Raw genomic sequence first — 26,502 nt, forward strand, 5'->3', positions numbered from 1 at the left:
CCGTTTAACATTAAACATGTCCGTAGCCCGGTTAAGGCCCGATTAAAGCCCGATTAAGGTGGCCCGATTATAACTCGAGACCGACCGACCGAATATAAAGTGTACCATGCCCTCAATAACTAAGCCCGATTAGTTAAATGGGCGAACACGGTGTAGCCTTTGAAAGTCTTCAAGCCCGATTAAGCCCGACCGAAACAGAACCGGCCCCACCGGTTGACACCCCTACCTGCAATGACCGATCTAACCAGTTCTGTTCTTCCTGCCAAAGACAATAGGTTTCCTTTCCAACCCGCTAGGCGCCCCTTCACCTTGTCCATCACTGGCAGAAGGGCCTCTTTCTTCACTCTTCCCTTAAATATTTCAACACCCAAGTATCGAGTTGGGAAGCTATAGATCTGAATTCCAAGGGTATCAACAATGATCTACTTTCGATCTGGAGCAATCTTCCCATGGAAGAGTTTGCTTTTCTCTAGGCTAATGCACTGGCCAAAAATTCTGGGTATTTCATCAAGAAATTTTTCAGGGTACAAACATGCCTCAAGGAGGCGTTGGTGAATATGAAGATGTTGTCCACGAATAGAATATGCCCAGGAGTGGTAGCGCCTCTTGGGCCATGGATTGCCTGGAGTTCCTTACGCTGAACCAAACTCGACAGCCCTCTGGATAGAACTTCTTCGGCCATAATAAATAGCATGGGAGATATAGGATCACCTAGTCTCAGCCCACGCTCCACCCCGAAGTAACCCTAAGGACCTCCGTTCACAAGAATAGATATTTTTGACAATATCAAAAGTTAATGCAGCCAGTTGATCCAACTATTAGAGAATCCAACTATTGGAGAATCCAAATTTACTCAAAACTTAAAAAATGAAAGACCAAGAAATAGTATCATAAGCCTTCCTGATGTCAATTTTAAGAGCAAGCCCCCCACCTCTAGTCCCTGAGAACATTAACTTTGCTAGCTCAGAGGCCACAGAGATGAATCAACTTCCCCTTCTGAAATGCACCCTGCTCTTCTGAAATCAGCCGAGGAAGGAGTGGTTCTAGACACATCGCCATAACTTTGGAAATAATTTTGTAGAAGAAATTGCCCATGCATAGAGGGAAAAATCTATCCAGTGTGTTTGTTCCCTTCACCTTTAGAATCAGGACCAGGAAATTATTATTGACCCCGTGGGGTATGTGTCCAGTGCTAAAGAATTGTCTCACCGCATTGCACACCTCCAATTCCACCAAAGACCAACACTTGGAAAAAAGAATCCATCAGGCCCGGCGAGCTATCCTGGTCCAACTCCCACACTACCCTCCTTATTTCTTCATTCCTAGGGAGGGAATCCAACCTATAACTGTCCATTTGGTTAAGGACTTTCAGGATATTATCCAGTAAATCTGCATGGGTCTCTGTGGGAGCTTCTTTATGAAAGCGCTCAAAAAAATCGACAATATACTCCCCTATCTGATTTTTCCCTTCCACCATGGTACCATCTGGCCTCTTGAGCACTTTGATTGTATTTTTGTTTCTTCTCATTTTGATAGAAAGGTGAAAAAATTTGGAGTTTCTATCACCAGCTTTCATCCATCTAATTCTCGCCTTTTCAACCCAGATTTTTTCATGATTTTCCAAGGCTTTCACCAAGCCCGTCTTCGCATCAGCTTCCAAGGCAAACAAATGGTCGTTCATCCCTTCTCTCGCAATTTGGTCATGAATTTGGTTCAGACCCATCTTCGCTTACTCAAGTGCTCTATCAATATGAGGGAAGCTTGATCTCGCCCAGGTCTTCAAAACCCCTTTCAGCCGCTTCAATTTAGAAGTGAGAACAACAATAGAGGGTCCCGCAATCCATTCAGACCAGGACGATGCCACCACATTATTAAATTCCTTGTGGTCCATCCAGAACTGGTGGAATCGAAATGGACAGTTTGAGGGGCGCTGACTAGCAATTGAAGTCATCAAAATCAGTCCATGATCTGAAGCTATTCTAGGAAAAACCACTTGAGAGGAGTCTTGGAAAATGGCCAGCCATTACTCATTGTAAAAGCTTCTGTCAAGCACTACAGACACATTACCAGTTTTTCGTTTGTTGCTCCATGTAAATTTTCTCCCACTCGAAGGCAACTGGGACATGAAGCAAGAGTCCATCACAGCACTGTACTCCGTAGCAGACCCCATGCTGAAGTTTCCTGGGCCCTTCTTTTCATGAGATTGAAGGGTAGCATTAAAGTCACCAACCATTGCCCATGGAGTGGGAGTGATACGGGTATCCGCAGCCACGGCCAACCAAAGATCTCTTCTCTCCGCCCTAAATCTGCTAGCATGGATGAAGGAGACTTGCGTTTGGGTGAGGTCTCAAGTCAGAGCAACCGTAATATGATGAGAGGATTCTGAAATCACCACCGGGCAACCCAGATTTCTTTTCCACATAATCCATATATTTGAAATTCTCCCTGTTCTATTGTTAAAAATAAATTTATTGAAAAAAACCAACTTATTGAAAAATAAGTTTGGAAAATCACTCACAGAGACCATTGGTTCGGTGATACAAAGAAGGTTTGGGTCCTTCTGCTTAACTAAATCTCTCAAGGCGCGCTTGCTGACCACCTTCTTTATTCCTCTTATATTCCAAAAGAGGATCTTCATAAATTACTTCCTGGTACCAGCCTGGAGGTCAGACCTAAAGGTCTGCTCCGTCGCTGCATTGGCTTTTCCTTTCCTTCTAGCATCATCATCAGCTCTTTTGAGGGCTTGGTCAAGCTCTGCAAGTTCCTGGTGGTGAACAATTATCCTTCCTGCGCCCAGACCAGACGGAGATATTTCAACAATCACATGCTCAGAGCCGCCTCATTCCTGCCCTCGACCACTCCTTCCTCCTCTAGCCTACTGTCGGCCTCTGCGACAACCATTATATATCACTTTACTCTTGCAAGGGTGAAGATTTCTAGCGGTATGAACACCTTCCACCTCAGTCACTCCAAGGCCAGAAATGGACTCATCCTCTTTCATGTCTTCGCTGCCTTGCACAGATTCCAGCGACTCTTTTCCTAAAGAGTAATTTGTTGACTCTCCTGGGTCAGATTCAAACCCATATCCGCACCCCAATCGGTTGTCCACCATGGTCGGGTCATGGGTATTCCTTTCTTGAGTGCATGGATCATGTAGACAGATTTCCAGGTTGTATTCATTCAAAACGTTCTCAGGAGAACCTTCTATATTTGACATATCCTCCACCATTGGAATATTATCTCTAAAGGGGGAAATATCCTTAGGGAGAGAGGATCTTTTATCTCCTTCCATATGAGGAGGATTGTGATGGATCTCTCTAGAGGCCATGTCCGCACCACCCTTTACCTCCACCGCATACAAGTGTTCAGTAAAGTGGCATTCAACATCATCCATGTCTGCATGAGCTCGGTTTTGATTTTTCTTGGCTTTGCACTGCTCAGAAACATGCCCAAATTTTTTCCAATTAGTGCATCTCCTTATACCATCTTCATACACGATCCATTGTTTGAACCAGAAATAAACCTCTTTGCCCTGCTGTTTCCTTTCGACCTGGATTTCCTCCACTCTGGTGCCGCCCATCGGCACTTCCACCAGCACCCTAGCATAGTTCCCCATAGTACCATGCAATGTCCTACGATCCACCACCACAAGCCTTCCTGAGGCTTTGGCCATGGAGAGAAGAATTTTCTTGTGCCAATACTCCATGGGTCGTTCTGGATATCGTATCCACACCAGCTTGGTCTGAATAGGGTCATCATGGATACTGAACTCCGGCCACCATCGCTGGAATCTAATGACTTGCCCTTTGACTTTGATGGGACCTCTTTTTCACATCGAGGCCATGTCTTCCTCAATTTCAAATCGGAAAAGATGAATCCTTTTCCCAACAGCGCAAGGTTCACCTTACCCTTCAAATTCCAAGCCTTTTTTGCATCAGACCTCACTTCATCCATTGAGACAAAGAGAAAATTAACCCGCCCAATCAAAGCATAAGAGGATGATTGTAATTTCTCTTCGTACGCCTCCTAAGGAATAATGATCTTTGTAAGGGTTCCAGCATGTATCGGATCAGGAAGATCATCTATGTTCGGCATAGTTTTATTGGCCACAGCTGCGTAAGATTGTTTGCTTCCTCCATTGATCACCTCCTCCATAGGGTGATTCTTTTCAGCTAATCCACCAGAGATGACATTGTCAGTTTCAGAGACCGGCAGAGGCAGAGAGTAGTGCGTCGGTCACCAGAAATCAGTACTCTCTGTTGCTTCCCTCTATCGAGTGGTTGATCGCGAATCCCCCCATCCCTCTCAGAGTTTCTCTCTCATGTCACTAGCTTAAAACTCCATCTCTTGTCAAGAATTAAATCAGCCACTTTAAGAGGAATTCCTTTAAATAAAATCATACTCAAATTAGAATTTTCAGCAAGGGATTTTCCATCCTGCCATCTGTCAAGCCAGACATTAATTTTCATGCCATTCCCAAGAGACCACCTTTCAAAATCAAAAATAAAATTCCAAACCTTTGTTAGCCCAAAGAAGATGGAGGAAGATTTATAACCAAGCTTCAAAGTGCCATCTGCATTGACGAACCTAGCCCTGAAGAAATTACTCATGATGGAGTCGCCATGCTTGATTTTCCAGGCAAGCTTACATAAGTAGGCTTTATTAACATCACGCATACACCTGATTCCCAGACCACCCTCTTGCTTGGGCTTACAGATGCTCTCCATTTAACTACAATCTTCTTCTGCTTCTCAACATTGCTAGACCAAGTAAAATTTTGCATCCATCGCTCTACAGTATTAATAGAGGATTGTGGCCACCAATACATTGCAAAGTTATGGATAGGGAGACTAGAAATTACTAATCTAACAAGCTCCACCCTACCTACTAGGGAGAGCAATTTTCCTTTCCAACCTTCCAGCTTTGACTTGATTTTATCAACTATAGGCTGCAGATGGTTTGAGGAAGCCTGACCTTTAAAAATCTCCACTCCCAAGTATTTTGTTCGTAGTTTAGCAGTGGGAATACCCAAGAGATTAGAGATGAACTACTTTTTGTGCAGAGCCACCTTGCCAAAAAATAACTTGCTTTTATCAAGGTTAATATGATGCCCAAAGAACTCCTAATACCTGGATAAAAAGCTTTGGAGATTTCTAACATATGAAGCAGATGCATTCATGAAAACAAAAATGTCATCAGCAAACATAAGGTGGGAGGGAGTAATTGATCCTCTAGGGCAGGGAAGAGCCTTTAACTTGCCCATTTCAGATAAAGACTTGAGACCTCTACGCAGGACTTCCTCAGCCAAAATAAATAGGATGGGAGAGATAGGATCTCCTTGTCGAAGAACTCGACCAAGACCAAAGAAACCAACAGGGCCACTATTAACAAGGATGGAAATACGAGAAGAGAGAAGAATCTCATGGATCCAGGAAATCCAAATATTAGAAAAGCCAAATTTGCGAAGAGAAGCAAAAAAGATACTACCAAGAAAGGGTGTCAAAAGCTTTATGAACATCAAGCTTGATCCCCATGCCCCCTCCCCTTACTGCAGTAGACATTAAATTTGCCAACTCAGAGGCGAGACCAATATTTGAGGAGATAACCTTACCCTGCTGAAAGGCTCCTTGTTCCTCAAAAATTAATCAAGAAAGAAAAAGAGAGAGTCTGGAAGCTATGATTTCGGACAGCACTTTGCAAAAGAAATTCCCCATACAGATAGGATGGAAATTTTTCACGGAGTGGGAACCTGAAAGTTTGGGGATAAGGGTGATAAAGCAATTGTTTACACCTGATGGCAGTTTACCCACCCTGAAAAAATGAACCACTGCTCTGTAAAATTCTACATTTACTATATCCCAGACACGACGAAAGAAATTACCTGAGAAACCATCCGGACCAGGAGAGCTATCACGGTCAAGATCCCAGACAGCTTTGGTAATCTCCTCCTTGGAAGGAACAACCTCCAAAATAGCATTTTCTCCATCCCCTAATACCTGAGGGATACAATCCAAAAGCTCCCAATGCGGGGTCACTTGCTCAGTACTGTGAAAAGATTCACAGTAACTTGAAATGTAGGACTTTAGAGAAATCTGATTTGAGGTCCAAGACCCATTTTCTCTCTGTAGAGATCTAATCTGGTATCGAGCACGCCTGATTTCCACAGATAAGTGAAAAAACTTGGAATTGCGGTCACCATCTTTCATCCATTTCTGCTTGGCTTTCTCAGACCATAACTGAGCTTGTCACTGGGAGGCTTTGAGATAGTTGGTTTTGGCAATAGCTTCTTTATCAAATAATTCATCTGACATTCCTGAGGTCTCAATTTGATCTTGAACAATTTTCAAGTCATCAACAGCTTTCTCCACCTCAGAGTTTAAATTAGGGAAAACTTGTTTCACCCAGGGCCTAATGGCCATCTTCACTTGTTTCAGTGTTTAGTTAAGGACAATATTGGATTACCATCAATCCAATATCCCCTGGGATCTTTGACCACTGAAAGGAAATTATCATCCTCCATCCAGAAATTGTGAAATCTAAATGGGATATTAGCAGGCTTCAGGATCACATCAGATTGAATCAAGAGGGGAGCATGATCAAAGATAGTAGATTGAAGCACTCGTTGTGAGATGCAATTAAAAAACTCTATCCATCTCCCATTACTGAAGGTTCAGTCCAGAACAGCAGCAACATGACCTCTCCTGCAATTGTTCGTCCAAGTAAATTTCTTCCCCTGAGAGGGAACCGAAATTAATTCCACCATAGCCTGAAACTCGGCCATAGAACTTTGATTAAATCTACCTGGACCCCTCTTTTCATGAGACATCAAGGTGGCATTAAAGTCTCCAATTACAGGCCAAGGAATGGCAGAGAGACCCACCAGCCCGAGATCAATCCAAAGGTCTCTGTGCATCATTTTAAAGCAGCTAGCATGACTGAAAGAAAGATCAATTTTGCTACTATTCCAGTCTACAACCAAGGTGATTTGTTGATCAGACATAGAGATAACTACAGGATGATTCATCCCACACTTTCAAAGCACCCAAAGGTTAGGAACCTTATCAACTCAAAAATTGTGGCTGAAATCAACTTCGAACCCCAATTTGTTAAAAACCAAGAAGGAGAATTTACTTACATTAATCATGGGTTCAGCCACACAAACAACATCAGGCGAATGGTCTTGAATGATGGAGGACAAGGCAATGCTACCAGTGGCCTTTTTCATACCTCTAATATTCCAATAAAGAATTTTCATCGGCAACAAAATTTTTAATTGGAACCGCCAAACTTGCTGGAGCCTGGCCACTTTTTTTCTTCTTTTTTTTTTGTACCCTCCTTTTGAAGAACCAGCCACATTTTTCTCATGAGCATAGTGAACATTATCAATTTTCTCAATCTCCTGAAAGTGTATATCAACTCGACCATCACTGACTTCAAACACAGGGAATCTAGTGAACGGGCATCCCTATTTTCTGGCAAAGAGTGAGCACAGGAGGCAGAGCGACCTCCTCTTGAAGAGCCCCCACCTCCACGAGGTTTGAAAGCAGCTTCCCTTCTTGGCCTGGGCAGCCGCCCCATGAAGGGAATCTTCTCCACAGTAGGTTCTTCATCAACCGAGTTCTCAATAGAATTGGTGGAATTTCCCTCTTTATCATCGGTTGGATCTTTACTACCCAGATCCGTGTCTGACCCGGATCCAGCCTCTTGGTCTTGCTCCAAATTAGGAAAATCAAGGGTAGGATTTCCATCCTTATTTGGCGAGAGGGACTTTCCTATAGGCGCCATATTGTTATCAAGAGAGTCCAAAACTATATGGATTTCTCCCGCCTTATCTGCGACCTGATTGGCAGGACATACCGAATATTTGGAAGGATTATCCTATGGAGAAACTTCCATGTGTGGCGCTGAGTCAAGTTCCACGTGTGGCACTGAAGGGTATGGAGAGCCAACTCGAGCCGAGTCAACTCCATCTTCCACGTAGACAGCTCCAGGGACAGTGGCCGATCTATCCTTAGCAGCTTGTTTTTCATCTTCTAGCTTCTTGGTTCCACACTCCCCCACGCTGCAACCCAACTTCTTACAAAAACCACAGCGACTAATATTGTCGTCATACAAAACCTTTTGCCTGAAGCCGAAAACCTTCAAAGTGCCAGGTTTAGAGCGTTCAACTTGAACCTCCTCTATGCGAGAAGCCAATTCTGAGATGCCTATTTCGACTTGAACCCTAGAAAAATGGCCATCAGACCTTGCTTGGTGTGGTGATCTAAGGCAACTAGTCTCCTTACAGCCTTTGCTACCGAAAGAACCACATTCTCGTGCCAATATTCCAAGGGAAGATCAGGAAATTGAATCCATATCAGTTTAGACCAGGTCTGCTTAACATGGATGTTAAAGTCTATTTCCAATGTTGAAAACGGATGAGTTGGGAACCAATCCGCATAGGGCATCTTCTCCAAACTGCTGCCTTGTCCCCTTCACTTTGGAATTGGAAGATGATGTATCCCTTCCCAAGAGGGTGCATAGAGACACCATGATTGAGATTCCATTTTTCTATATCTTTCAAATGTAAAGCATCCAAAGAAATAGATCTGAAATCAACTCTTCCGATGAGCGCAAATCGAAAGGCCTGTCTTTTGGATTCTTCGTCCTGTTGGGGGATGACGATCCATCTAATCTCACCTGCTTGAATCGGTTCTGACAGAGAATCAATAGCAGGCCATGATGCATTTCCAACCGCCTTTGCAAAAGATCGCTTTGTCGTCATAGCGTCAAGACCTTCTCCCCCCATCGTCATGGCTTCTTGAGGAAGAGGGCCCTGTTCCAGATCTTCACGAGCCCCACCATCGTCATCAGATTCATCACCATTCCTTCTTGCCTCAGGCAGAACTCTCGCAGCCATCGGAATGACAAGCAATGGATGTGGTCTTAAGCGCCAAGAATAGTTTCGATTGTCTCTCTGAAGAGTAAGATTTTGAGTTAAATTATAATGTGAAGATAATGCAACATGTTGAAAATCTAGAGTTGAGCCAAAGGTGAAGCAAAAAGAAGAGGAACTCCATTGTGAAGACACTCGAATATCTACTTTGCGCAAGTAAAGGAGTCACCATATTAGGTTTGCCATTTATTTTCTTCGCTCAATCAATTGAAAAATATGAGTTTGATGTTTTGAACATTTTGTGTTTCTCTTGTTTGTCTGGGGCGTAGTGCTTCTTGGTAGCATTTTGACTTGTCTTCCTTTCTTTTCCTTTCTTTGGGATTTTAATATACTTTTAGTCACCTAAAAATAAAAAATAAAGATAAAAAAGGGAGAAAGAATGTTGCCCATCCTTGTGGCTACTGCACTGGCATGAGGACCAATCAAAGGGTACGAAAGGATCGACCAAGCAAGGGTAAGGCGGTATTTTGCATGGTTGATGCTTCCACACTTATGCAGGTGCTACAAAGATAGGCAGCATATTTTTCTCCAAAAAGGGAGAAAGAAATATGCCTGTCTCTTGGGGATTCTAGTTAGCGTGTGGGCCAATAGGAGGCACACAGGAGCACCGATCACAGAGGAATGGCAGTCTTTTTCATGATCGATTCTCCCACACACCGGCTTAGGAGCCACAAGGACAGGCAGTTCCCCTAAAAAAATTAAGCAGCTAATGCTCTTGATGCTTGATGTCTAGAGTATGAGGAAAAGAGTTCCAAATGAGAGACCTAGATTGATTCAGAATCGTATCTACCAAGGGAGGAAGGTCTGGATAAAACAAGTCAAGGATGTAAGCATATAGTGAAAAATCCAAATTCAATTCGCATTTGTATCAAGATATCTACATCCAATCAGATCCAACTCCTATTCGATCCATTTACATCTACTCTAAACACATCTTGGTTGGAAGTTTCAAAGTAGAATTGTGACCAAAATAGACTGTATATTTTTAGACAAACTTTTATTCCGGTCATGCCTAAGATCCAATGGAGACGGGATGGAACATACTTGTCACTGCCTTGAAAATTAAATGCCTCAAGAAACTCGCAAAGCAAAAAATCCATTTTGTAAGTACCCATAGCACTATTATAAATAGAGGACGAGGGAAGTAGAAGTAATAGAGAGATAAGGATAGAGAAGAGGAGAGAGATATACAGAGATGGGTACTTCTAGGGATAGTGAAATGGATGTCCATAGTGGTGGTCCTTGTGCTGTTGCAGCTCTTGCCTGCCAATGGACAACCACGTCAATGCAACTTCAAACAAAGGTCACGAAGCCCTCCAAAGCCCAACAATGGGTTGGGTCATATTGTTCTTGTACATGGTGCAGGTCAAGGAGAATGGTTCTGGTACAAGGTTACACCAATATTGGAGGCCGCAGGCTATAAAGTGACAACCGTCCAACTTGGACCTTCAGTGACCATGGATGTGGATTCATTAGAAAACGTTTCGTTTTCGAGTTACTCACAGCCATTGTTTGATCTGTTGGAATGCATAGACCACAAGGCTTTGCTTGTGCCTCACAGTGCAGGAGGATTCAATATTGCTGTTGGAATGGAGAAGCACCCCAACAAGATACTTGCAGGTGTCTTTATTGCTGCTTACATGCCTGATACTACACACAGCATGTCCTATGTCCTCGATCAGGTATCCTTATCTTCCTCTTCCTTCTTCTTTTTTGGATCATTTATATTTTTCTTATTATAAAGACTGACTTTCTCTATCTCTCCCCAGGGAGCGAACTATACAGAAGGATGGCAAGACACCTGTATTGTGAAAAGTGGAAGCACCACATAGTATTTCTTTCGCGATGATTTCTTGACATCAAAACTCTATCACAAGTGCCCTCCCGAGGTCTCTCTCTCTCTCTAAATTCATCTTTTTGTTTTTTTTCTTAATATCATATTTTATAACAAAGACTTGGTTTGACATCTTTATAATTTTTGTCATTGCAAGGATATTGTGCTAATGCGTACACAGAAAAAGCCAGGATGGTTCTTTTATAATGAAATGGCTGAAATGCATCTAACAAATGAGAATTATGGTTCAGTTGATCGATTCTACATTGCAATCGAAGAAGATTTAGCAGTTGCTACCGAATATCAACACGTAATGATAGCCAATTTTCCTGTGAAGGAGCAGAAGCTGATTAATGGTTCTGGTCATGAAGTTATGCTATCAACTATTGCACCTTAGCTGTACCTTCTATTTTAATGATGGATCTCCATCTCTCATGGTTCTAAGTAGATATCTTCCCCCTTAGGGTGATTGAAAACGATTTCTCAGATCAGTAGTGATATCTCGAACTATAGAACATATGGTACCCACTTTTTTTTTTTTTTTCTCTCCGCTAGAAAGATTCTGTATATAAAAAAAGAAAAAGGAAAAAGAATACAAGCTGGGTCATGAACGACATCAGAAACAACCAATAAAAAAAGAAGAGAAGAAGGTAAACCACCCCCACCTTTGACAAATTGTACCTACTTTGTTTGAGAACATCCGAAAGTTTCTCTCCATCCACAAATGAGCTATAGTATCACATAAAACCACATTTCCAATGCTTCCCACCCAATCAGCTCCAAACTCCTTTGCAAACACTCAGCTTCCACTGTAACATCCGAACTCAGGGTTGTAGTTGTGCTAAGCCAACTCATGTCATCCATATCTGAGTAGAGAAACTAAACTCGAAGAATAAGTGGTTCCTACATTTTAATCCTAACCAGTATAAGCAACAAAATAGAGCTATATGAACATTTCTCTTCTGAATCTGGTTAAATTTAAGGAGTTAATTAACGGAGCATCTCGAAGAAGTGAGGGATTAGATGGCTAATGAGATTTATTAACAAAGAATGAAACAATACTGAAGGCTTAAATTACAGCCCAGAATGAAAGACAATAGCGAACCTACCACCTTTGGTATGGTCATCAACAGATAGGAAGACTAAAAATTCAAGAAAACTACAGCAATTGTCATCTATAGAGAAACGGGGCAATGTACCAACAGGTAGTAATTGTTGATGCCGTTACATATGAAGCCAAAAATTCTGCCATCGAATTAACCTCACGAAAACAATGAGTTATTATTAAGATATTCTATCTAGATAATTTATAGAAAACAACCACTGCAGACCATGACGAAAAAACCTAGGAACCATCCCCTTCAAGGCCATCACTACAACCGCAGACTTGTCATGGTTAACCCTAAGCTTCTTGTTCGCAATTTACCTAGCCATCGTAAGGCCCACATTCAAAGCATAGAATTTCACCTCATAGTTGTACACTCTCAGAAAAGGTCTAATATTACATACAACCTGAGCTCTGCAATCTTAAAAATCCCATCGCACCTGCTTTCCCTGGGTTACCAAGGGAGCAGCCATCAATATTCAATTTTACTGATCCAGGAAAAGACGCTCACCAAAAAACTTCCCTGATAATTTGTGGGCGACATCTATGGACCTAAACTTTCAACCGTTTTGCACACATCGTATCAGCAACCGTGCGAATTCTCCCTCTATGTTGACGCTCTAACAAGCTGATTTCCTTCAACACCATCGATAGGATTTGAGCACTAGTTCTCGAAGACTCATCAAACCTCCATACATTACATTCCATCCACACAAATATGGAATCAGAACAAAACTTGATATCTATGTGTCCTTCAGTCCCTGGACCTTCGATTTCCGTTGCCACCACCTGCTAATTTCCACGCAATTAACCAGATTACAGGACCATTTGATACCACCAAAGCATTCCTCGAATGAGGTCCATAGAAACATTATGCAATCACTCTCAATGAAAAAGGTGTTGCATAGTTTCTTCTTCCCTATAGCACAACTCAAGGGAGGCACACCCTTTTTTGTTTAAAATAGACTGTCGCAGCCCAACTACCATGAAGAAGCTTCCAAGCGAATAATGATAGCGAGGAAGAACATGCTTACCCCAGATCAGCTCGGCCCAACTCACATTTGGATTTGCCTTCCTAATTTCTTCCCATGCTTATTTCACCGTAAAATCTTGCAAGGGAGATGGGGATCAACTGCAAACGTCCTCCCCCTCCATAGGAATTTCAATATCACTCACCTTCTCTACCACTGTCTTCATAAAATTGGAATAGACTATAGAAAAAGACCATGCTCCATTAAAAAAAAAAAAATCAAAAAATCAAAAACCTTCGTTTCATGACCTTAGAAAAATAAGCGTTGTATGGGAGCTAGATCCACTAAAGTCGTCGAGCCTATCCACTTGTCTTGCCAGAACAAAATATTTTTACCATTATCCACTGACCATCTCTCATAATTAAAGACAAGAATCCACATCTTCCTGATAACAGGCCACACAGAAGAAGTGTTAGAGCAAACACCAAAAAATACGAAAATAAACAGACAATAGATCCGCATAATACAGAGATTTAATGAGGTTAACACACTGGTATGGTGTGCTATATCCCCAGGCGAAGAAGAAGATGTTTCACTATGTAGAAGAGAGATTACACCCAAGCAGCGGTGAGAAAACTTGCCCTGAAACCCTAGTTCGAAAAACTCCCAAAATACAATGACTTTTTGTCACTAAAGATTCAAGAAATTTTAATAAAAAGAAGAAAAGAAGGGAATACAACTCAATAGATTTAAAAACCCCCACCTTCGGCATTGCCATCAGATGGGGAAGAAAAATCTACAAATACATTAATCGGAACCTGGGTCTAGAATCCGTGTCAATAGCTATCTCTAATCTAATATGAGCAGGGAAGGTGGCATGAAAGCTAAAAACTCCTGACTTTGCTGCTTCTTTGGCTAGGTAATCAGTTATTACATTTGCTTCAAGGAAACAATGAGTAATCTTCCAGCTAATGGAGTCTAGATAGTCATGACAAGAGATACAATTCTGAAAAACATACCATGGGATAGAGCAAGCTTAGACTGCCAAAATAACTGAGTCTGATTCAATCCAAAGGTAATTCACATTCATCTCTTTTTCCAACAGAATGCCTTCAAGAAGAACTCTGAATACTCCGACAAGACAACAATATATTATATACTCTAAGTTACAGGTCGACCCATCGGATCGTGGTAAATCCGGTCGAACCATACAGATCTCAGAAAACTTCCCATTCAAGTCGCCACCAAAATATGTCGGATTGGGTCAATCTTCAAAATGGGTCAAGAATTCGAAACAAACTTAACAAGAAGATTTGTAAATAACCTTTAATGAGCCATCTCGATTCACAAATCTTGTTTTCAGAAAGTAACTAATAGTTGTATCGCCATGCTTTTCCTGCCACACTAGTTTACTAAGAAAATCTCTATTAACCACTTGCAAATGTCTTATCCCTAAACCTCCCTCCTTCTTAGGCTTACATACATCAATCCATTTCACTACAATTTTCTTTGCTGTGTCAATCTCTCTCATCCAAATATAATTATGCACCATCGATTCCAGATACAATAAAAGGTTCAACCATCATTGTCGAACACACCATGAGGTTTTTCATTTCAAAAGTAGAGTGACTACTGCTCCCGAATAACTTTCAATCCATAATTGTTGCACACCCTGCGACTTTGCATACTCTAGCCCAGAAGTAATGGCCAAGAATTCTACTTCAAATTAAGTTTGTATAAACACTAAGAAACTCTCTGATGTTGTAAATTGCCTCAGCTTTCCCACTCCAAAATACTTCACCGCGCTTTTTCGGTAAAAGATCATATATATTAAAAGGAAAAATATTTACAACCCTAATCATTGAACAAGAAATTTTAAAAAACCACTCTCATGATCCTTTTCCACTTCCGCGCTGCCATCAATAGGAAGAGATCACTAGATTAACAAAAAACAAAACAAAATATCAGCTAATTTCAAACCAATTCTCCCAAAATCCCCTCTAATTCAAACAAAAATGCGGTCCTCTACTCCACCCGCTCTAGCCTTGCCTGGGTTTACCAAAGATCAAACGTTCATCTTTAGTTTGATCCATCATATAGGGGGAGGACACCAATATACTTCAAAATCATTCTGACCTTGCTCTGCACTTGAGGGATTCCCATTCTCCTTGCACATAAGAGATCTGAAAGGGAAATAGGAGAACCTGTGTGAACTAGAGATTGAGATTTTATCTCACCTCTTACTAGTTAACAACCTATCTATTAAGATAACTTCCCTAGGTGAAGAAGGCCTTAACTGTAAGGAATCATAGGCAATGCTAGTAAAATATTTAGTCAGTATTTTTTTTTCTTCCTCGCTATGAGGGATATCCAGGCCTTGGGCCTCAATAGTCCTGTGGATCGATACTGATCCTATAACCCCATAGACTGGTTCATACCGAGGTTGAAGGAGAACCATTCAACTTTAATTAGTTTTACCAACTCAGCTACCCCCTTGGGGTTATTCAATATTAATTAGCTTGACTCCATATTTTATGTTTCGAGATGACTAATAGCTAATATTCCGGTACAAGCCCGGCACTGCCGTTTTTATTTCATCATTAGCAGGGATAGATTCCAAATTCACTTTATCATCCTCCTGAATAATAGCAGGCACACAATCTAACAACTCAGGGTGAGGCACTATCAAATCAGACTGATGGAAAGACTCGTAGGATTCTGCAACATATCAAATCCGACTGAGGAAACCAAACTTTATCTCAATGGTTCGGTTTCTATTTGATTTAATGTCATACCAAAATCAGTTCAACCCAATCGAGACAGGACCAAACCAATTGATAGCCGTAGTCCAACCTTCTTAAATGCACAAGATAATTCATTAATTTAAAAAAAAAAAAAAAAAAAAAAAAAGGGTACAAATTTGTGAATAAAAGAAAGGAACAAGGTAAGATTATCTTTGAGGGTCTGAAATTAAAGTTCTTTCTCTCTCTCTCTCTCTCATATTTTCCTTTTCTTTTTGGGTTGTAGAAAGATATGCGCCACTGGTTTACCCAAGGGGAAAGATATCTACTTTGAACTGTTGACTTAATGTTTTAATAAGGAATGGGGCATGAATGCTCTTCTTTTGGGCTAGTTATTTATTTGTGTTTTGATGCCAATAGGGTCTTTCCAATCGGGATCTTGGGCTATTGTGCGTTGCGTTCTTCGTATATTTTGTTTGATTTACTGATGAGAAAAAAGATGGTACTTATCCTTATTAGGGAAAAGAAAAAAGTTATATTATAATTGCAAATTATGTCTGAGAAATTCCAGCAATGGAAATTGGGTCTTTTTACTTGTAGCACACTTTCTATCATGTACTGTTATGGGATGGATACACCAACCATGTTTTAATGGAATGAAACATTCAATGTAAGTTCCTAATCATTAGTTAAATTATGGAGATCAATGTTATAGGTATCATCAATGGTGTTTGTACTGTTCTTGGCCGATACTGATACTATACAGATTGGATCATATCAAATTGGTATCGGATGTAAAAGTTAACAATTTTTTTGGTCGATACAACTGATCCATATTAATATCATTTCAGTATTGATCTCGAACACTGCACCAATAAAATACCAATACTTGAAACCATGGTAGATGGAGCTAAATCATTAACATACAAAGCACAACAAAGCTGCAATAGTTGATTATTGCTGATAGATGATATTATCATTTATTGTTCATACACAGATAGCACAGCAAACCCAACACAAAAACCATGGTACCTCCCGCAGCAGTAGCAGTACACAGAAACTAAGATCAGGCTTCTATGGTCCAGTCGGTTCAAACCCACCAGCCACCACGTAGGGAATTTGGTTTGGCTCTCATCTCGACCCAACCGGCCCAAGTTCTATCTCCAATAGCCTTAAAGTGAGAGGAATATTGTCTGGCAATATATAAGATATGAGCAGCCAACTCTAATGGCTTTGATAGTATTGACCAGTATTGAAGATCAACGATCCAGCTCACAGATACTTGGGTGATAAGATTTCCACATCAGCATCACAATCTCACATGTGATATCAAGCTCCACAAGATCTCAGATTTCTTATTATCCTATCTTCTGTAGTTGGAAACTTATAAATTATGTACCATTACTCTTGGAAGAATCTGATTGTAATCCGATCTTCCATAGGTAACTAAATCAATCTATTATCTCATGTACTCTTGTATATATACTATTACCTAGTAAATAAAATACAAGAAATATTCTCACAATCAATATGGTATCAAGAGCCTAATAGGCCACGCCCCTCCCTCTCTTTTTTTTTTTTTTTTTTTTTTTTTTTTTCTTTTTTTTTTTTTTTTTTCCATCTCATCATCATGTTGCAGGAACTTCCCACCATTGAAGCTTCTTCCCCTTCTTCTACTCCCAAGTCCTCCCAACCTGCAATCATGGGTGCACATCACTTTGTCTCAATAAAACTCACGTCCAAGAATTTTCTCTTTTGGCGTGCTCAGATACGGCCCTTTCTCAAGGGACAAATATTGTTTGGCCATCTCAATGGTACTAAACCCAGACCCATAGATCTCCCTGCTGCCTCTGAATGGGATGACCAAGACTCTTTGATAATGAGTCTTCTTATCTCTTCCTTATCCGATGAAGCCCTCCCCCTCATCATCGACAAAGATACAAGCAAAGAAATCTTGGACTCTCTCTGTGCTGCCTATGGCTCTGCGTCGAACACCCGGATCATGTCACTCAATCTTGCTCTCCAGGATCTCTCTCAGAAGTCTGACGAATCTGTCACCAGTCTTATGCAACGAGCCAAATCTCTCTCTGACGAACTCGCTGCTGCTGGCTCCCCTCTGAAACAGACTGACCTCCGTCTCCATATTCTCCGTGCTCTTCTCAAAGATCTTTGGGACATAGTTCCAACCCTTCTTTCGCATTCTGAACCACTAGCATGTTCTGATCTTCTTGGCGTGCTTCTCACCCATGAGTTCATGAAGCAGGCCTTTGCTCGCCCAACATCTAGCATTGATCCTCCACCATCCATGGATTCTCCTTCAGCAAACACCGCTCAGTGTGATACCTCTTCCACCTCTCCCTCCTCTCAATCTAGTAAAGGTGGACGCGGTGGTCGTAGTGGACGTGGATGGGGTGGACATGGTGGTCGTGGTGGCCGTTTTCACCAACAAGGTACATGTATGTGGTGCTCCATTTGCAACCGAACCAATCACAACACCAATACCTGTTACTATCGTCCTCCCTCTTACTCTGGCTATCCCTCACCTCAGCCCTACCATACCTTTAATCCCACCCCTTGGCCAGCTGCTCACTTCACCTCCAACCCACCCCTACTACCCACTCCCTCCTACCCACCATACTATCAACCATCCACCGCCCTCACCTGGCACCCCGACACCGGCGCAACCCATCACGTGACTCCTAACATCCATTCTCTATCCTCTTATGATAGCTATAATGGCAATGATCAACTACAAGTTGGTAACGGTAAGGGCCTCACCATATCCAATATTGGTTCTTCTTCCTTACCCTCTATCTCTTCTTCTCGTTCCTTTAATTTATGTGATGTACTGCATGTTCCCTCCATTACTAAACCCATCCTTTCTGTTCAGCACTTTTCTCGTAACAATAATGTCTTTTTTGAGTTTCACCCTCTCACTTCTTTGTGAAGGATCAGGTAACCAAGAGGATTCTTCTTTCAGGACCGAGCAGTGGCGGCCTTTACACTCTCTCTTCTCCGCCTTCTTCCCCTGTTGCTCATGTCGCTACAAGCACTTCTCTCCATGGTTGGCATCAAAGACTTGGTCACCCTCATTCTGACCTTCTCAGATTCATGATTGGTGCTAATGACTTGTTGTGTCTCTCCACCAAGCTTCCCTTTGTGTGTCCCGCTTGCCAATTGGGCAAAGCCAATAGATTATCTTTAAAGCAAATTTTCTCTTGTAGTTTATTTCCTTTAGATCTAGTTCATAGTGATGTATGGGGACTATCTTCCACTTTATCGCTTGTCTTGCCCTCACATGCATGAGCAACAAGGTTTTGTTGAACGCCGACATAGACACATTGTTGAGACCGGCCTTACCATGCTTGCTCAAGCCTCAATTCCTCAACGCTTTTGGCATTTTGCCTTTGAATCTGCAGTATATCTCATTAATAGAATGCCAACCCGGGTTTCAAATAATGTTTCCCCCTTTCAATTGGTACATCACAGGACACCTGACTACTCTTTTCTTCGTGTTTTCTGTTGTCTATGCTTCCCTTTTCTCCGTCCTTATAATCACCATAAAATGGATTTCCACTCTGTTCCATGTGTTTTTCTTGGTTACTCTCCTTCTTATGTAGGGTATAGGTGTCTCAATCTCTCTACCAATAGAACATACATCGCTTGTCACGTTCGTTTTGACGAGAGTGTATATCCCTTTGCTTCTCGGCATCCTGTGGTTCCCTCTCCTCTGGTCCCACCATCTTTTCCATGGGCTTCTACCCCCAATACGGTTCCATTTCGTGGTAATCCCTTACCAACACTACCCTCCTCTCTCTCCATTGACTCTATTGCCTGTCACCCCCCATCTCCCCAAACCCCTCCATCTACCACTTCCTCCTCATTGCCCTCCCCTACCTCCATAACCCACACTCGACCACTAAGGGAACTCTATAATGCCCCAACACCAAATCCTTCCCTACCACCCTCTACCTCCACCGTCCCCAATCCCAACCCGGCCCCACCTTCCCTACCACTTGCTCCCCCAGCACGCCTCCGCCCTATGCACCTGCGCTCTCACAAACAACCCCCTACCCCACATGCTTTGACCACTACCGCTCCTGCCATACCTGAACCAAGTTGTTTCTCTAAAGAAAATAAGCACCCTCAATGGCGCCTTGCCATAACTGAGGAATTTAATGCACTCATAAAAAATGGAACCTGGTCCCTCATCTCACGCTTGCCCCACATGAACCTTGTCTAATGCAAATGGGTATACAGCATTAAGCGTAAAGCAGATGGGTCCTTGGAACGGTATAAGGCTCGGTTAGTTGCAAAAGGGTTTCACCAGCAGCACGGGATTGATTATACCGATACATTTAGCCCAGTGGTTAAGGCTACCACTGTTCGCTCCATACTTGCTATAGTTGTCTCTCAAGGCTGGTCGCTCTGTCAACTTGACATCCATAATGCATTCCTGCATGGTCGCCTCACAGAAAAGGTGTTTATGACTCAGCCACAGGGTTTTGCAGACCCCAATCGGCCCAATCATGTGTGCCGCCTACATAGGTCCTTGTATGGCCTCAAACAGGCCCCTCGAGCGTGGTTTCATAGGCTTTCCACGTTCCTCCTTCATTTGGGTTTTGTTGCATCACGGAATGATCCATCTTTATTCATTTATAATTCTAATGGCCATCTCCTGTATCTTTTGGTTTATGTTGATGACATACTTGTCACAGGCAATTCGTCCGCACAAGTCACTACTCTAATTCCCAAACTTGCGGCTGAATTTTCTATCAAAGATCTTGGCTCCTTGGGTTTCTTTTGGGCATTGAGGCAATACCACAACCCAATGGTATTCTTCTCTATCAGTCCAGGTATATCCATGACCTATTGGCATACTCAGGCATGACTAATTGCAAACCGGTTCGCACTCCTATGGCTATGACAGAACCAACATCACCTTCAGGGGGTGCTCCCTTTGATGATCCAACTCGCTATCGCTCCATGTTGAGCGCCTTGCAGTATGTGACCCTTAGCCATCCAGATGTGGCTTTCGCTGTGAATAGGGCTCGCCAACATGTGCATGCCCCAACTATGGATCACTGGAGTCATGTCAAGCGCATTCTTCGATATCTCAAACAAAGTTGCTCCCATGGTCTCTTGGTTAAGCGCTCCTCCAAGGCCAAGCTCCAGGCCTTCTCAGATGCCGATTGGGTTCGTAGTAGTTCTGATTGTCGGTCCACTAGTGCTTATGCCATCTACCTTGGGCCAAACCTGATCTCCTGGTCCTCTCACAAACAGAAAATTGTGGCTCGTTCCTCCACTGAAGCTGAGTACAAAGCATTAGCGGATGCCTCTGCCGAACTCATATGGATGGAATCTCTATTTCGGGAATTGAGCTTTCCTATTCATGGCCCTCCAATCTTGTGGTGTGATAATATAGGTGCCACATATCTATCGGCCAATCTGGTGCTCCATGCTTGCACCAAACATGTAGAGATTGATTTCCACTCCATTCGTGAACGTGTGGCCAATCGTCAGCTGACTGTGCAATTTATCTCCACAACTGATCAGCTCGCTGATGCTCTCACTAAACCTCTTGCCATCACACAATTTCATTTCCTGAGGACAAATTGAAGGTTCGGTGTCCTCCACCTACAACTTGAGGGGGTGTATTGACTAATATTGAAGATCAACGCTCAAGCTCACAGATACTTTGGTGATAAGATTTCCACATCAGCATCACAATCACACATGTGATATCAAGCTCCACAAGATCTCAGATTTCTTATTATCCTATCTTCTGTAGTTGGAAACTTAGAAATTGTGTACTATTACTCTTGGAAGAATCTGATTGTAATCTGATCTTCCATAGGTAACTAAATCAATCTAGTATCCCATGTACTCTTGTATATATACTATTACCTACTAAATGAAATACAAGAAATATTCTCACAATCAATAGATAGCATAACTTCATGACCAGAACCATTTATTAGCTTCTGATCCTTCACAGGAAAATTGGCGATCATTACGTGTTGATATTTGGTAGCAACTGCTAAATCGTCCTCGATTGCTATGTAGAATCGATCAACTGAACCATAATTCTCATTTGTTAGATGCATTTCAGCCATTTCAGTGTAAAAGAACGATCCTGGCCTTTTCTATGTACGCATTAGCGCAATAACCTTGCAATGACAAAAATTATAAAGATGTCAAACCAAGTCCTTGTTATAAAATATGCTACTAAGGGAAAAAAAAAACAAGAATTTAGAGAGAGAGAGAGACCTCGGGAGGGCACTTGTGATAGAGTTTTGATGTCAAGAAATCATCACCAAAGAAATACCATGTGGTGCCCCCACTTTTCACGATACAAGTGTCGTGCCATCCTTTAGTATAGTTCGCTCCCTGGAGAGAGATAAAGAGAGTCAGTCTTAATAATATGAAAAAGACAAATGATCCAAAAGAAGAAGAGGTTAAGGATACCTGATCGAGGACATAAGACATGCTGTGGGTAGTATCAGGCATGTAAGCAGCAATAAAGACACCAGCAAGTATATTGTTTGGGTACTTCTCCATTGCAACAGTAATATTAAATCCTCCAGCACTGTGAGCCACAAGAAAATCTTGTGGTCTATGCATTCCAATAGATCAAACAATGGCTGTGAGTAACTCGAAAACGAAACATATTCTAATGAATCAACATCCATGGTCACTGAAGGTCCAAGTTGGACGGTTGTCACTTTATAGCCTGCAGCCTCCAATATTGGTGTAACCTTGTACCAGAACCATTCTCCTTGACCTGCACCATGTACAAGAATAATATGACCCAACCCATTGTTGGGCTTTGGAAGGCACGGTGACCTTTGTTTGAAGTTGCATTTACGTGGTTGTCCATTGGCAGGCAACAGCTGCAACAGCACAAGGACCACCACAATGGACATAGCCACTTCACTCACCCTAGAACTACCCATCTCACTCTATCACTCTTCTCTTCTATTTTCTTCTGTTCAATTCTCTTATCGCTCAATAACTTCTTCTTCCCTCGTCCTTTATTTATAATAGTAATATGGGTAATTGCAAAATGGAATTTTTTTGCTTTGTGAGTTTCTTGAGGCATTTAATTATCAAGAGAGTGACAATTGTGTGCCATCCCGTCTCCATTGGATCTTAGGCATGAACGGAATAAAAGGAGTCTAAAACTAAACATCCTATTTCGGTCACAATTCTACTTTGAAACTTCTAACCAAGATGTGCTTTAAGTAGAGATGTCAATGGATCAAATAGGAATCGGATGTCATTGGATCCAGTTATCTATTGATTGGATACAAATGCAAATTGAATACCGATTTTTCACTATCTATTCATAATATTTCTTACATATGCAACTCAAACCTTCCTCTCCCCTCTCGCTGATAGCTTCAATTCCTTCCCAATCCATGTCTCTCAGTTGTTTTAACCTTTTTTGAGAAAATTTAGAACCCATCAAATCTTCTAGAATGTTTAAGATCAATAGCTATATATATTCATCCACACCCACATTTACATGTTCAAGTTTACTAGTATATATATATATATATATATATATATATTTATATATAATTTTTTAACAAAATCCTAGAACAAAAAAAAAAAATGGGTAGTAAAAAATACAAATAAATATTCATTATAAATTTTATAATGAAGACAGAATATAAGATATGCCCCTTCAGTCAATCTACTGGTGGGGAGGGAGTGGTGATACTTGGGGAACAAGAACTATCTCGGAGGGACAGTTTAAAATACTTAGGGTCTATCATTGACAAGGAGGGGGATATAGAGAATGATATTGCTCATAGGATTAAGTGGGGTGGATGAAGTGGAGAAGCGTGTCAGGAGTATTATATGACAAAAGAATACCTATTAAACTCAAGGAAAAATTTTACAGGACAGTTATACGACCGGCTATGATGTATAGAGCAGAATGTTGGGTAGCCAAGAAGAGTAATGTGAACAAACTGAGTGTAGCTGAAATGAGAATGTTGAGAGGTATGTACGGGAAGACCATGATAGATAAAGTACAAAATGAGAATATTAGATATGAAATGAGAGTCGCACTGATCCCTGACAAACTCCGCAAGAGCCAATTGAGATGGTATGGTCATGTCCAATGTAGACCTATGGAGGCTCCAGTACGGAAGAGTGATCAGATTTATTGGGAAGGAGCCAGAAAAAGTAAGGGCAGACCTAAAATGACTATCAATGAAGTGGTCCGAAAAGATATGCAAATAGTAGGGCTCGACCCTAGTATAACTTCGGATAGAGTTTAATGGAGGACAAGAATCCGCGTTGCTGACCCCCTATAAGAGATGCCTTCATGATGCATATCTATATTCTACGATACCCCCCTAAACTTATCCTAATATTTTCTCCTTTTAACTTATCTTCTCTCATTTGGATCCATGTAGCCGACCCCATTTAGTTAGAATAAGGTTATGTTTGTTATTGTTGTTGTATAAATTTATATTTTTTGTTTTCAATTATTGCACAAAATATATCATTTTATTATAATAAATTTGGAAGAAATAATAAAATATAAAAAATCCCGAAAAACATGTACACTATGTACACAATATATTAATAATTGAAATCATTTTGATCTGTTGGAAAGCATAGACCCCAAGGTTTTACTTGTGGCTCATAATGCAGGAGGATTCAATATTGCTGTTGCAATGGAGAAGTACCCAAACAAGATACTCGCGGGTGTTTATTGCTGCTTACATGCCTTATACTACACACAACATGTCCTATGTCCTTGATCAGGTATTTTTAACCTTTTCTTCTTCTACTTCTTCTTTGGATCATTTATTTTTTTTTTATTACAAAGACTGACTCTTTCTACCTCTCTCCAAGGAGCGAACTATACAGAAGGATGGCAAGACACTTGTATCGTGAAAAGTGGGAGCACCACATGGTATTTCTTTGGTGATGATTTCTTGGCATCAAAACTCTATCACAAGTGCCCTCCCGAGGTCTCTCTCTCTCCAATTTCTTCTTTTTTTTTTTTTTTTTTTTTTTTTTTTTTTTTTCTTCTTAGTAGCATATTTTATAACAAGGACTTGGTTTGACATCTTTATAATTTTTGTCTTCGTAAGGATATTGCCCTAATGCGTACACAGAAAAGGCCAGGATCATTCTTTTAGAATGAAATGGCTGAAATGCATCTAACAAATGAGAATTATGGTTCAGTTGATCGATTCTACATTGCAATCGAAGACGATTTAGCAGTTGCTACCGAATATCAACACGTAATGATCACCAATTTTCCAGTGAAGGAGCAGAAGCTGATTAATGGTTCTGGTCATGAAGTTATGCTATCAAAGCCCTTAGAGTTGGCTGCTCATATCTTAGATATTGCCAGACAATATTGCTCTCACTTTGTGACTGCTAAAGCTGCTCGATATAGAACTTGGACCGATTGGGTCGAGATGAGAACCAAACCAAAATCAGTCCTACGCAATGCCTTGTGAGATTGAACCAATTGGACCAGAGAAGCCCGGTCTTAGTTTCAATGTACTGCTACTGCTGCTAGTGGGTACCATGGTTTTTGTGTTGATTGTGCAATGCTATCTATTTATGGACAATAACCGGTGCTATCATCTATCAACTATTAATTGCAGCTTAGCTATGCTTTCTATGTTAATGATGTCTCTCCATCTATCATGATTCCAAGTATCGGTATTTCTTTACAAAAAAAAATATCGGTATTTTATTGGTGACATGTTGGAGATCGATACTGAAACGATATTGATATGCATCAGTTCTATTGATCAAAAAATAATTTTTTGTGTTTGGTATGAATTCAATATGGCTCAATTCATATCGATATCAGTACGGGTATCGACCAAGACCAATACAAACACTTCTATAGATACCTGTAACGTTGATCTCCATAATATACTGACTACCAACTTATATTGACAAATTGAGATTGAAACTTAGTTGGTTTATCTATCAGACAACAGTTCTGGTCAGGGAATGTGCTAGTTTTGCTGACAAGTAAACTCCAATCTCCATTGCTCAAAATGCTAAAATAGACTACAATTTAGGAACGAAAGGATTTTCTTCTGCACACGACGTGCCCAGCCTATGTATGCCTCCTCCCCTTACTACTCAAAAAACTCTTACAAACAAATAAAAACTACGATATCTAAGGAAACTGTTAGAGCAAATATTAAGAAAAATATAAAAATAAACAAACAATATATCTGCATGTTCCAGAGATTTAATGAGGTTCAAACACCGATGTGGTGTGCTACGTCCTTAGACAAAGAAGAAGATTTTTCACTATGCAGAAAAGAGATTACACCCAAGCAGCGGTGAGAAAACTCGCCCTGAAACATTAGCTTGAAAAACCCCCAAAACACAATGACTTTCTCAACAAGACAACAGTACATTATATAATCCAAATCGCGGGTCAATCCATCTGGTTGCGGTCAATCCTATCGGTCCAATCCCTCTGCTTCCATCACAGATCTCAAAAAACTTCTCATTCGAATCACCACCAAAATATGTCAAAACGGATCAATCTTCAAAATAGGTCAAGAATTCGAAACAAACTTAACAGAAACCTATGTGAAACGATACCTTGGATTGCCTAAAGCATTTCACTTCCAAGTCCAAATTAATCAAAGCTGGGGATAATAATATAAATGAGAGTAATCACCGCTACTGAATCGCACTCAACAAAAGTAAAAGATAAAAAATAAAAGTATAAAGCATAAATGCGTTCATGCATGATCGATTCCAAAATGACTGTTGAGATTTAACATTAAGTGGACCCCAATTTCGATTTGACTTTTAAATCCACATATATACTACACATCAAACTTCTCTCTATAGATCATCACATGTACCACACAGCTGGACGCAACCCTATAAATCCTAAGTTTATT

At 41.1% G+C, this 26,502-nt stretch overlaps 2 protein-coding genes across 2 annotated transcripts; one reads left to right on the top strand and one right to left on the bottom strand.

Annotated features, from left to right (window-relative positions):
• Window positions 1-10,129: 10,129 nt before the first annotated feature.
• LOC122062364 (salicylic acid-binding protein 2-like) lies at window positions 10,130-11,281 on the top strand. The gene is made up of 3 exons (XM_042625949.1): window positions 10,130-10,617; window positions 10,705-10,824; window positions 10,927-11,281. Exons 1-2 carry the CDS (start codon window positions 10,159-10,161, stop codon window positions 10,765-10,767), a joined length of 522 nt encoding a protein of 173 aa, XP_042481883.1. The 5' UTR covers window positions 10,130-10,158; the 3' UTR covers window positions 10,768-10,824; window positions 10,927-11,281.
• An 8,818-nt stretch (window positions 11,282-20,099) lies between these two features.
• LOC122062361 (salicylic acid-binding protein 2-like) lies at window positions 20,100-22,533 on the bottom strand. Its single transcript, XM_042625945.1, has 3 exons — window positions 22,055-22,533; window positions 21,857-21,976; window positions 20,100-21,756 (listed from the first exon to the last, which is right to left on the bottom strand). The coding sequence occupies exons 1-3, from the start codon at window positions 22,208-22,210 to the stop codon at window positions 21,733-21,735; spliced, it is 300 nt and encodes a 99-aa protein (XP_042481879.1). The 5' UTR covers window positions 22,211-22,533; the 3' UTR covers window positions 20,100-21,732.
• Window positions 22,534-26,502: the final 3,969 nt, after the last annotated feature.

The sequence above is a fragment of the Macadamia integrifolia genome, unplaced genomic scaffold (genome assembly GCF_013358625.1).
Source record: "Macadamia integrifolia cultivar HAES 741 unplaced genomic scaffold, SCU_Mint_v3 scaffold1006, whole genome shotgun sequence".
In the NCBI taxonomy this organism is placed as follows: domain Eukaryota; kingdom Viridiplantae; phylum Streptophyta; class Magnoliopsida; order Proteales; family Proteaceae; genus Macadamia; species Macadamia integrifolia.

What these genes read in the sequence shown, in the direction of transcription:
- LOC122062361 (XM_042625945.1), bottom strand. Translation starts at nt 22,210, where the DNA reads ATGCATAGACCACAAGATTTTCTTGTGGCTCACAGTGCTGGAGGATTT. An exon ending in TGTCTTATGTCCTCGATCAG is followed by an intron (nt 21,977 to 22,054) that starts GTATCCTTAACC and finishes ATCTCTCTCCAG; the next exon opens with GGAGCGAACTATACTAAAGG. An exon ending in ATCACAAGTGCCCTCCCGAG is followed by an intron (nt 21,757 to 21,856) that starts GTCTCTCTCTCT and finishes TGTCATTGCAAG; the next exon opens with GTTATTGCGCTAATGCGTAC.
- LOC122062364 (XM_042625949.1), top strand. Translation starts at nt 10,159, where the DNA reads ATGTCCATAGTGGTGGTCCTTGTGCTGTTGCAGCTCTTGCCTGCCAAT. An exon ending in TGTCCTATGTCCTCGATCAG is followed by an intron (nt 10,618 to 10,704) that starts GTATCCTTATCT and finishes ATCTCTCCCCAG; the next exon opens with GGAGCGAACTATACAGAAGG.